The sequence below is a fragment of the Odocoileus virginianus genome, chromosome 9 (genome assembly GCF_023699985.2).
Source record: "Odocoileus virginianus isolate 20LAN1187 ecotype Illinois chromosome 9, Ovbor_1.2, whole genome shotgun sequence".
In the NCBI taxonomy this organism is placed as follows: Eukaryota; Metazoa; Chordata; class Mammalia; order Artiodactyla; family Cervidae; genus Odocoileus; species Odocoileus virginianus.
Window position 1 is genome coordinate 6,197,959 of NC_069682.1, and position 13,272 is coordinate 6,211,230.

At 39.5% G+C, this 13,272-nt stretch overlaps 1 protein-coding gene across 6 annotated transcripts in view; it reads right to left on the reverse strand.

Annotated features, from left to right (window-relative positions):
- TASP1 (taspase 1) overlaps window positions 1-13,272 on the reverse strand; it is a 248,285-nt gene that overhangs the window by 136,762 nt on the left and 98,251 nt on the right. For all 6 annotated transcript variants that reach the window (XR_011489320.1, XM_070471902.1, XM_070471900.1 and 3 more), the window contains one exon: window positions 4,176-4,295. Coding sequence is in view for 5 of the 6 variants with exons in the window: in XM_070471902.1 (XP_070328003.1) it covers window positions 4,176-4,295 (120 nt within the window). In the remaining variant the exon portion in view is untranslated. The remainder of the gene's footprint in view (window positions 1-4,175; window positions 4,296-13,272) is intronic.

Genomic DNA, 13,272 nt, shown 5'->3' on the forward strand with positions numbered 1-13,272 from the left:
AAAAAAAATCCTACAACAATATATTCAGTATTCTCTGTGACTGATGAAGGAAAAAGGTACTTCCACAAAAATAGCACTGCTATATTCTAGGAACTTATTTGTGAGTAGTAGAAGAAGAAGCTAAGACAGAGAATGGTAACCAGACAGATTTTAACTTTCTATGATGGTTTATTCCTTACAAGGACTTCAGAATTAATTTGCTCCAATATTCTGCATGGAACAGGGGTTTTCAGGAAACAATCCAGGCACTTCTGATACTGCAACCCTCAACACTTCATGTGGGAACATATACCCCTTTTGGACACTTTTAATTGGTGGGCAATTTTACCTTTGATTGCTTTAAGGAATATATACTTTCTCATAACTTCCGCCCACCAATCCTGGAACTACTCTCTGGAAATACTTCAACCTCCCCCTAAAGTTCTCCAAATTCGGCTTTTCTAACGTCCCGATTCTTCTTTCCTCTCTCAAAGAATCTGTGAATGTGAAAGTTGCTCAGTCATATCCAACTCTTTGTGACCCCATGGACTATACAGTCCACGGAATTCTCCAGGCCAGAACACTGGAGTGAGTAGCCGTTCCCGTCTCCAGGAAACCTTCCCAAACCAGGAATAGAACCCAGGTCTCCCGCATTGCAGGTACATTCTTTACCAGGTTGAGCCACCAGGGAATCTGTGAACTGTTCTCCAGGACGTTGAGATGCACACACCCAGTCCACTTCCCTAATGACCCTCCTTGAGAAATGACCCTGAGTCCAGGATGATGGAGACGAAATCTGACCATGTTCATGTGATCCAGTTGTCACCCATCACTGTCACTGACAAGACCCCTCTTAAAAGCAGAAACAAGAACTGAATGCAACACCCCTAATATGGCAGACAGTAGAAAATCTATTACTGCCTTTGAAAACACCATGCTTCTAAAATAAACAAGATAGTGGGGTGAGGGTGGCAACTAAAAGTCCTTCAGAAGTGATTCAGCTCATAAACTTCAGGAAAAAATGGCAAACTTGTGGGCTAAAGCCGTTCGACTGGTTCTACCTAGGATGGGTGCTGGGCCAGCCAGAACCTCAGAGAACACGCAGCCTCAGTGAAAGAGCCCAACCTCCCTTCACTGAAAACCCTGGGTACTGGTCCACTGCCCTTTGCATTTACCACAATTATCTTGACCTGGAGTTCTGCACCCAAAAAGTAGTAAATAAGACCGCAAGGACACTCCTTGGAAGCCCAGTGGGGGTCATGAAAAGAAAGTTTATTCTTACTCTTGGCTCTCCTTTCTAACCAAATTTCCTTTATGCTACCTCTGCTCAATTTCATGACCTAAGTTTTCTTCCTTCTTCATTTTCTGAAACAGGCTGGGCTGAGACAGTGACAGGTAAGAGAAAAGAATCAGAGACTGTTCCTTTCCTATCCACTCTGTTAGATAAAATACAACAAACTTAAGCAGACCTTTAAAAACAAAAAGTTTCCTTCTTTTTAGTAGTAAAATGCTATCAAAGCTATTATCATGGAGTAAAAGTAGGTCACACAAGTGATGATAGTATAATTATCATTTACTCTTCTTTGGGTCTTTGTTTCCTTTTTTATAAAATAAGGATATAGTAACAGGCACTTCACAGTTTTGTAGGATCATGGGAATTAACACACTTGCTTCACATCGCCAGCAAATAGCAACTGCCACATTATTAGGAGGGACTGTGATAAGTGACTGAAATGCATGATGTCAATCTTCTAGAACTTTGTGAGGTAGCTATTTATCCCCATTGTACAATTGTGGAAAATAGAACTTCAGGCGTTGAGTAACCTATCCATGTGAGGGGACTGGTAGTGGGGAAGTGAGGTTAGAATAAAGGTTTACCTAAATCCCAAATCCACACTCAACCCCTAAACTCAACCGCCTGTTTTCATGTGGGTCAGGTAGGGTTTGGAGGACAGTAGAACATAATAATTCCTTTTTTGTATCGCATTTGTAAATTCTAATTATTATAAGCTAAGGAAGCAAGTGAAGTTTTCTTTCAAATTGCCACTTCAGCATCTGAACTGTTATATCTAGAGCAGGGTAAAATGTGTAATATGCTAAATTTAATAGCTTTTTGTCCATTTAAAATGTATATAGGAATATCTAGTTTTAGCACATTTTTTAAAAAATGAGTCTTTGCTTTTCAAAGACAGTTTGCTTATGTATTTTGTTTCATTCTATTCTGCTTGTCAAGGACAGCCCTTTACCTCTCATATGATGCTTCCATGTTTCCAGGCTTCCATCTGTGCAATATAACCCGACTAAACAACTGCTTTCCTTGTAAGCAACTTTACCCTCTCCTTCACACCATTTTCCCGATTCTTCAGCCCTCACAAACTTGTACATTCATAAACCAGTCAAGTGGGGCAAATTAACATGTAAGCTTTTTTTTTTAAACTGAGGTACAACTGACACACATTTTATTAGTTTCAGGTATACAGACTAATAATTCAATATTTGCATAGAATGCAAAATGATCAGTTAACATCCATTAACATCTATCACCATACACAGTCACAGAATTGTTTTTCTTGTGATGAGAACTTTTAAGATTTACTCTCTTAGCAGTTTTCAAATGTGTACATGTAAGCTTTACAGCATTTCTTTTTCCAAGACAATCCCATGTGCAGTGTGGCAGAATAGCTTCAAGATTGCTGGGTGTAATGTCCTGCTAACGTAGTCCAGAACTGTCCTTGGTTCTCTTGTTGCTATTTTGCTAACCCAAACAAACAAAAACCAGTGAAAAAGTCATGGGAATGGCAATGTGATCAAGGCGGCTCTGCTGGCTTTTCTCTCTTTTTCTCCACCAAGGCATCCAGATCTGATATGCCAAGCTTGGTTTTCCTATTCCAAACTTGACAAATACACAAGACTTTATTATGTGGAAAAATACCATGACCAGACAAAGACTTTTTATACTGAGTTCAAAGCATTTACACATGTTGAGTAATCATATCCCATAAATCCCCTTGCATGGCAGGCAAAGAGTAGCACAAAATTAATTATGCCTCCCTTCCCCTTCCCACCACAGCACGATGAGTGGTTTGTCCACCATAAAGGGCAGGTCACAGAACATCACTAGGGGCTTTGCAAAGACGTCCTCCATGAATCAGACCACTCTACTCCGAGCACTCACTACCCACCGTGTCCAAAGCAACTGTGACGTGGACTCTTCCTCAAACACAAGAGAGAAAGCACAAGGAGCGTGCCAAGCAGTGCTCCAGAGGCAGCGTGAGATCCAAGTGCTGAGCTTACACACTCCCCAGGCGACTGTTATACTTTAACAGACTGTGCTGTGCTGCATACTCAGTCGTGTTCCACGCTTTGCAACTCTATGGTCTGTAGCCTGCCAGGGTCATCTGTCCATGGCATTCTCCAGGCAAGCATACAGGAGTGGGTTGCCATTTCCTCCTCCAAGAGACCTTCCTGACCCAGGGATCAAACCCGCATCTCTTTCATCTCCTGCACTGGCAGGCAGGTTCTTTACCACTAATGCCACTTGGGAAGCCAACAGACTCTGTGAGGGCATCCAATTCGTTTGTTCACTCAACAGACATTTGTTAAGCCAGTAAGCAATGTGCCAAATTGGTATATACTCAGAAAGATTATTAGATCAAATGTATTGCTAAATTTCATTCTCAATTTACTACTAAAGGCTGGAGATGGGGAGTTGGGGGTGAAGAAGATGTACAAGTGAGTTCGCAAAAAACCAGTTGCACATAAATTCGGCTTCCCTCATATCTCGATTTCTTGAGTAGTATCATGTGTTCGTGACTTGAAATACCAGTTAGTCTATAAAACAGCTGAAATGCTTAATCAGAGAAAGGATTCGGGTCAAAATGCTACTGTTCCTTGAATAGAGGAAATACAAAATGCAACTCTGAAACCATTTTCCCACCTGAAAAGCAAGTCATACAGTCAGGTGCTCACTTCTACAGAGAATGATCAGTAAGAACCCCAGTATTCTGAGGTAGGTTTTCATTTTAAAAAATATCCTAAACAGGCAGTTGATGATTCATACTATGTAAGTGTTAGGAACAATACCATTTGTTTTTTCTAAAGAAAAAAAAAATGTCTCTACTGGTTCAAAAACCTGTGAGCTGGAAAATGCTATGTTCAACTTGTGAGGCTAGTTGAAAAACCTCAGCGTTTCTTACCTGCCCAACTCTCCCCGGATGTTTCAAGGCCAGGCCTCCACTAGAGACGGCGGCAGCCACATTCCCTTCGTGGTCCACAACCACAGCGCCCACTGTGTCCAAAGCGCCTGAGTCGTTCTCCTGTGGAGCAAAAAGGGCCAGGGCACTCACTAAGCATGGTGCACAACAGGGATATGACCACACAGCACTTCAAGGACAATCACGACACAGCAAAATCCAAGCTTATCCTTAGCTGGAACATTCAGCAATCTCCTGAAATTATCTATTGTCAAGTTGACACTTAAACCTGGTGCAAGTCAAAACTTCTTTTCCAGTGAAAGATCCTGAGCCAAAGATGTCCGGTTGCTCTTCTCTAATAAGAAGCCTAACGTGCCTTTCAAAGGGAGGCAGAAAACAACAATAAAAATTGTAGTGTATCACTGTATCGCCTTAATCTCAAGAATTCAGTTCACGACTGAGAATCTGTAGAGGAAAGGATCTATGGTATAAGTGAACTAATAAATGTCCTATTTTATATTTTTTTTAATATTATGTAAAATTTTCCAAAAGTAATACATTCACCACAATAAACAAAGAGAGTGCCATTCAGTCTTGAACTAGACCATACTAGAGTTTTCTTTAAAATTTCTTCCTTGTGAGACACTTGATGGCAAACTCCCTTCCCTGCTATGTTAATAATATGGTTGCCACTCGTATGGCAGAAAAGTGCACATTTCCGGGAGCCATCTTTGTGTTTCTGGGTCTTGTTCCCGGTCTCACATGCTTAAGGCATTTCACACGTATCGACCACGAGCAGCTGTTTCTCGCCTCGAAGATTTCTGGGTCACCTGTGCAAGGCAGACAAACTTTACCCTGCTGGATAAAAATCAGAAGTAAAGGGAGCGGGAACAAAATTTCAAGAAAAATTACCTTTTTAGTATATTAAAGGAGGACTATTGTAGGTCTTTAAGTTCACTGTGGTCATGGTGGTATATATTTTCAAACTCGGGCACTGGTGCCCCAGAACCTGAGAACAACCCCATCCTCACCCATACCCCCAAGTTTGTAAGAGAGTCAGGGACAACCCCATGTTCAAAGAGACTTCTGGTCCGTGGACTCTACTTTGAGGATCAAGGTCTGATACCATCCCACAGGTCATGATCAGCCAAATGTCTGCTCTACTCATTCTAAGGCAAATAATTTTATAGGCACAAGTCTGCTCAAGGAGAAACTTAAACCACTTAAGAACAACACTATGTCGGCATAAAAGATTTAAGCTTGGTCTTGTTCAACTACCAGTTGTCAGCATATCACCATGACCATACCACCATGAACATACTACAAAGTATTTTAAAACATGATCTAATCAATTCTACTGGTTCTTTTAGAAACAGACTGCTCTCATACAAATAAAAAGGCACTGTAGAATAACCTTCCTCAAAAACAGCAACAACAGAGTCAGGAAAGGCTATTCTTTATTAGTTCTTTTTTATTAACTGTGACTGTTGATCCTACTCAAACATTCTATAAAACAGAATTTTACTGAGGGGACACATAACATATACACAATGATATGCATTATCTGTAAAAACAATTCTCGGCATTTCGATCAGGATATCATGACTTTAACTTTTATCCCTTTGAACCTTACTGTACAAAGACATGGAAGGATTATACGTAGATGGATTTACTATAACCTGTTTTTCAAAAATGAAAAATCAGCAAAAGATAGAGAATTCTGTTCCAAATTAAGCTAAATATTCCTAATGGCTTGCAACACCTGCAAAAATCAGAAATACTTCATAAAATATTCAAGAATTAGTTTATAGATTTCACATACTGAAATGCAAACTGAAAGATGATGAAGTAATATTTAAGCATTTTTATGAAGTGCAGGTAAATTGAATGAAAGACAAACAGTGGTATTTTGGCTATAATAATTTCACAGAGCTCGTTTGTATAGAAAAGAAATCTTAGAAAGTTTAAAAAACATACAATGACTGCTATTATGTGGAGCTACTATTATACTCTTACACTCCATAAATACTTAGAAGTATATGCACCACATACATACACAGACTTAATGTCCTTGACTGAAATATGCTAGTTGCATTAATTTTTTTGATAAAATTGTTATTAAAAAGCAATGGCATAAATTATAGTTCTTGTCAGAATAAACACATGTATATAAAGTTGACATAGAGATTCCATGTGTCATGGAAAAGACAAATAAAACTTTCTACAAGTAACCAATGATCTAGTAATCTCTATTGAACTTAATGTCAAAAGTTTTCATTTTTCTCGCTCCAAATTGGAGTTGGCTATTATATAGTTATTGTAAGAATTAAATAAAGTAACACATATAAACTAATAAATTCCTTAGAACAAAGTGTAGCTACTTTCCACATGAAAATTAAGGCTCTAACTTGCACTTTAACTCTGAAACCTGCCAAGAGACACCATCTATCAGTTACTTATCTCATTAACATGGCCTTTCTTCTATATATGCATGTGTGCATGCATGCTAAGCCACTTCAGCCATGTCCGACTCTGTGTGACCCTATGGACCACAGCCTACCAAGCTCCTCCATCCATGGGATTCTCGGACAGAATCCCATGAATACTGGAGTGGGTGGCCATTTCCTCCTCCAGGGTTTCTTCTGTACAGAATTACTCAAGTATCAAATAGATAAAATATAAGAATAATATCTCGAGTGTAAAAGTGCATCCTAAACCTGATGTATGGTGAGATCATCCTAATATAATAATAAAGACAGAAATACATTTTTTTTTAAGATACCACGTCTTCCCAACGCACCCTTGTTAGGCTGGTGAATAGCATTATAATCGGCCTGAGCCTCCACTTGAGAAACACAGCTGACTTAAAACCTTCCATGACAGCCCCGTGACTATAGCATAAATCTTTCCCACCTTCAAGATTCCTAAAGATGCGATGACAGATCTAGGCACAGGAAACCTGGGCCAGGCTCTGCAACCGGCTCCTGAAACCCGTCCCTCCAATGTCGGGGCCTCTGTGGGCTGAGCGTGTATCAGCTGTGTGTATAAACGAAGGAGAGCTCAGCCACAATTATCTGCTTTCATGTGTCTGGCTTGGCTGAAACCAAGGAAGATTTGGATATAAGAATACCCAATGACTTTTCTCTTCTCTCTTCAGAAAATCCCCCTTCTGATGTCCAAGACTACAAATGATGTTTCTGGAAAGCTACAGTCAAGATGTCTATTTTTAAATAATCCTTTATTCTTTGCTTAATAAATATACATTAAAATATTTGCAGCACTACACATATTAGTGCCAAACATATCTACAACAGAGAAAAAAGTTTATTTTGTAAAAATCTTTGCTATTAATTCCTTAAATCATTCACCAAAAGTAAACAGAAACATTTTCAGCTCAAAACAAAAATAAGTGTGTTAACGATGCTTTTAAGGGGCTTTAATATATCTGAATTACAGCTTTAATTATAAATTCATATCATAACAAAGTTCCAGAGGATTACCTAAAAATTCCAGTCTCTCAAAAGTAGCAAAGGACAATGTTTTCCAACTGGCAGAACCCCTATACAGTGCTCTGGGGCTGCAACATTAAAGGTGGAAAATGCAGTGGTTTTAATCTCAGTGCTTTGTTTTGTTTTTTAATAACCTGACAAATAATGTACCATGGGTCGGCTTCCTCCACAGTGGAACCATTTGGGGGCCTTAGCGCATATGCCGAATGAGCATGTGTGAGTGACGGGCATGCTCGTGACTTGGATCATGACGCCACTGAGCTGCAGTGGGAGCTTTGCTGTCGCTGCTGATCAGTCGCTGAGTTGAGTCTGACTCTGTGAACCCATGGACTGTAACCCACCAGGCTCTTCTGTCCACGGGCTTTCCCAGGCAAGAATACTGGAGTGGGTTGCCATTTCCTTCTCCAGGGGATCTTCCTGACTCAGGGATCAAACCCGCATCTCCAGCATTGGTAGCAGGTTGAGTTCATTACTACTGAGCCATCTGGGAAGCTACAATGGACGCTTTACAAAGCTTTAACACATTTTTATTCTTATTCATATGTTGTTCAATTAATAGTATTTAATTTGAACTCATAATAAATGACTGGTTAAGAATAGCAACCTAAGATATACTGGAGTTGAAATCAAAATTGAGGAATTTAAGAAAGATGATAATTCTGACAAGTTCCTTAAAATTATATTAACTAGATTATTAAATTGCATTCATTTACTCAAACACTTACAGACTACATCTCAATGACTTAAAATCAGTTAAAAATATAATCATGAACATACCTAATTTGGCTTCTTATTTTTCTGGAATAAATATTAATCACAATTTTAAAATTCTAACTCAAAAAAATTTAACTCTAAATTAAATATACACACCTAGCTATGACTCAGCTATACCCCTAAGTATTCACCCCAAACTGAAAACCTGAAACTGTCAGTCACACCTGACTCTTTGTGACCCCATGAGCTGTAGCCTGCCAGGCTCCTCTGTCCATGGGACAGTTTTCTTCCCAGGCAAGAATACTGGAGTGGGCCACTGTTTCCTTCTCCAGGTGAGCTTCCCGACCCAGGGACTGAACCCAGGTCTCCTGCTTTGCAGGCAGATTCTTTACCAACTGAGCTATGAGGGAAGCCTATTTACCACAAAAGAAAGCAAAATATATATGACAAAAGACTTGTCAAAAATGTTTATAACACCTTAGTTAAACTGCAATAGTCGAAACCTGGATATAATCCAAAAGCCTATCAAGAGGGGAATGGGTACACAAGATGTAATACAGGCAACAGTGGAAGACTGTACAGGAATAAAAAAGAACTAGTGATATGTGCAACAATATGGATAACTTTTTAGATGTATTGTTGAGCAAAAGATGCTGGCTACAACACAGTATATAATATATGCTCCCATTTGTCTGAAGTTTTATTTAGAACAGGTAAAACTATGGTGAAAAAGAATCAGAAAAATAGTTGTCTTGGGAGGGAGGTATGGACTCTGAAGGGATATAAAGAAACCTTCTAGCATAGTAGCAATGTCAGATCTTGTCACATGGACGTATACACATATCAAAATTCATCAAATTATACACTTAAGATTATGTGTGTTTCACTGTTTCACCTTAATCAAGTCAACAGCTGATGTATCTATTTTTGAGTATACAACACAGGATTTGAAATGCCAGATCATGATCAAATCTTTCAACTTTTTCCTAATAGCATAACACATGTATATTTATATAACATTTAATACACATCTGATTGCAATTGTAAAAGGGGGGGGGGGGTGATGGAAAATACAGAAGAAATGGTAAAATGAATGAAAATCTAATGTACTCCCAGCTGGAAAGAATAGAGAAGTGAAAATATTTAAAGAAAAAATGGCTCAAATTTCCCCACAACAGATGAAAAATAAGAATCTAGATCTCCAGAAATCCAGAGAAAAAGGAAAGGAGCCAGAGAGAAAGGAAAGCTTACTACAGTGGAGTGACAGCAGAATTTCCAACAGTCCAATGGGAGCCAGAAGGCAGTGGTATATTTTCAGAGAAAAATAACTATAAACCTAGAAGTGGGAACCTAACAAAATTACCTTTTAGGAACAAAAATAAATACATTTATAAATAAATAAAATGTGTTTACCACCAAGAGCCCTGCACTTAGTGAAGCCCTAAAGGGTCGCTGTAGTCACTACTGAAGACTGACCTCCTTCTAACACTCCATACTCATGAGCATACCTAATGTTCTTTTCTTAGCTCTACCTTATCTTTTTTCCATAACCTGAATCTTCTAAAATACACAATTTATTTTCATAATGTTTAAACTACAAAACTCCTCCAAAAGACTAGAAGCTCCACAAAAGCAGTAATCTTTGTGTGTTTTACTCACTAGCATAAGCAAAGCACCCAGAAAAGGACTTGACACCTCTTAAGTACTTAAAAAATATTTGTTGAATGGATGAACAAATAAACAAATGAATAATATACTTTAAGAAAAAGGAAAATAACTGCTTTGCTCTAAATGTGCCCTTCCAAAATTTCACCTATTGCAATCCTAACCCACACAGTGATGGTATTTGGAGGTAGGGCATCAAAAAATGATTATGTCGTGAAGGCAGAGCCCACAGGAAAGAGACATGCCACTGCAGAAGAAGCCCAAGACGTCTCCCTGCCCCTTCTGGCATGTAAGGTTACAGCAAAGAGGTGGCCATCTAGGAGGGAGGTCCTCATCAGACACCAAATCTGCCGATGCCTCATGCTGGACTTCCCAGCCTCCACAACTGTGACAAACACATTCCTATTGTTCGTAAGCCATCCGGTCTCTTGCATTTTGTTACAGCAGCCTGAAAGGACTAAGACAATAATCCAACAAGGAAAAGGACACTCAGGAATGAAACGAGGAATGGGCAAGCAAATACAATGGCAAACATGCATGTAAATCAAAATTAACATTGTCTTCAAAAATAATAATAGTGTATTATTGGGCTTCCTTGGTGGCTCAGTGGTAAAGAATCTGCCTGTCAATAGAGGAGACATGGGTTCAATTCCTGGTCTGGGAAGATCTTACATTCCAAGGAGCAACTAAGTCCATGTGCCACAACTATTGAGCCTGCATTTTAGAGCCTGGGAGCTGCAACCACCGAAGCCTACAGCGAGAGAAGTAACTGCAATGAGAAGCCTGCACTCCATGACTCAAGAGTGGCCCCGCTCTCCACAACTAGAGAAAAGCTTGCGGAGCAGTGAAGACAGCACAGCCAAACAGTAAGTAAAATGATCACACAAAAAAATCACTGTGTTATTAGATCAAGGTGGGGTTTTAAAATCTGGCTATACGTTATCACAGACACACCTGAAAAATAAGGATAAGAAAAAGCTGAAAGCAAAAGGACAAGGGAGAAGAAGAGACACACCCAGTAGGGACCAAACCGAACAGTGTAACTACATTAACATCAGAATCAGTTTTAAGGCAAAAAGTTAACAAGGCTAAAGGATATTCACGTGGTAAATACTGAAAATTTAGATAAGCCAGGGCCATATAGTAATTCTAAATCTGTATGTACCTAAAGATAAAAATAGCCTCAAATGTACATAAAGCAGAAAGAGAGCAACGTGGAGAAACCCATGATATTCCATAATGAGATATTTTAACACATTTTTCTTAACCATGAATAAGGAAAATGACTAAAAACAAACAAACAAAAATTCAGTAAGAAATAAAAGACCTAGGGACTTCCCTGGTGGTACAGTGGATAGGAACCCACTGGCCAATGCACGGGTTCAGTACCTGGTCCAAGAAGACTCCACATGCCACAGAACTAAGTCAGTCTGACACTGCTACTGAGACCCCACACTAGCGACTGCAAGCCGCAACTCCTGAGCCCGCGCTCTAGAGCCTAGGCTCTGCAACAAGAGGAGCCGTGGGAATGAGGAGCCGTGCAGCACAAGGCAGAATAGCCCCTGCTCGCAGCAACTAGAGAAAGCCCACGTGCAATCACGAAGACACGGCACAGCCATAAATAAATAGATAAAATTTTAAAAAAGGAAAGGTCTGAATAGCACATTAAAAGGCTTAACTTTAGGCATTCACAGAATTTTGTTCCAATTAGAGTGAAAGCATTGTTTTCAAACACAAGTATTTTAAAAAACTGACCACACATAAACCCATAAACAAATTTCAAGAAACAATATCAAACAGAAAACACTCTCTGACTACAAAGCAATTAAGTTAGGAAACAATAAAGGTAAATAAAATTTTTAAAAAAATAAAAAAGCACTGCTAAATGACTTATGGATCAAATAAGAAATCTAAATAGAAACAAAAATACTAAATAGCCAGTGATAGTAAAAAAAATATTACATTTCAGAGAATTCCCTGGAAGTCCAGGGGTTAGGACTCTGCATTTTCACTGCCAAGAGCCCAGGTTCAATCCCTGGTCAGGGAACTAAGATCTCTCACAAGCTACATGGCCAAAAAGAAATAGACATATAAAACACTGAATTTTAAAACTTGTGAGAGATGAAATAAAAGTGGCACTGAGAGGGAAATTAATACCCAAAGTATTGATATTAAAAAAGAAATAAAATAGTAAGCTAAGTGTCCAACTAAACAAGTTAGAAAGGGAACAAGATAAACACAAGGAGAAAAAACAGAAGATGAAAAATCAGTGAAAGAGGAATGAATACTAAACGAAAAGATCCAAAAAGGCAATAAAATAAATCAACAGAAGAAAGAAGGGCAAAATCAGTTCTGTGACTGAACAACTTGTTGAATGGACAAACTGAATGAATGAAATTGAACAGGCAATGATTTTCTCCAGGCACTAAAGCGCAGCAGGGCCCAACCTTCCCGCCTTCTCCTGGGGAGGGGTAAGCTTGGCTGTTGGCAGTAACAGAAGACACTATCAGATGTCATGGTAGAGGTGGCGTTCCTGACTCACTCTGCATCCCCTATCCCTGCCCCACAGAGAAATACCGCCCTTCTCCAAGTCCCAAGGTCTCGGAAACTCCAGAAGAGGTCTCCTGAATCGCCTCCCAAACACTCAGGAGCCCTGGCCCTAAGAGCACAACGTAAACGCAGCAGCTCCCCTCTCTCTGAAAGCCTGTTTATACATGGGCTGCTTCTGGGCTCCTCGGGCTTGTCTTGCCCTCATCCACCTGTAGACAGCAACAAACCAAGTGTCATGACACTTTCTAACTGCACCTCATCGATAACTCAAACTTTCTGTCCTCTGAAATTGCCTTCTGCTCAGTTTTTATGCATGAGCCAGGCTCAGCCTCTCCAAAGTTTTCCTCTAACTTCTCGTATTTCTCTGATTATTTCATATTTCAATCTTCCCTAAATATAATGCTTCTGCACATCACTCCTAAATGAGTTCTGTCCCAAGAGCACATCCTTAAACAACTGCTGAGAAATCTTTCTCCAGTCCCATAATAACCAACTGAAGCCCAGACTCATTTCTCACAATGTGGAAGTGATCTTTATTTCAGGAGGCTGTGCATGCCCTTTGGTCCACTGTTCAAAACAAACTTCTAAGGCTTTTCCCATGAAACACTAAGCCTCTCACTTTATCCACAAAGAGATGATATGTCTTTATACTGGCCACACAC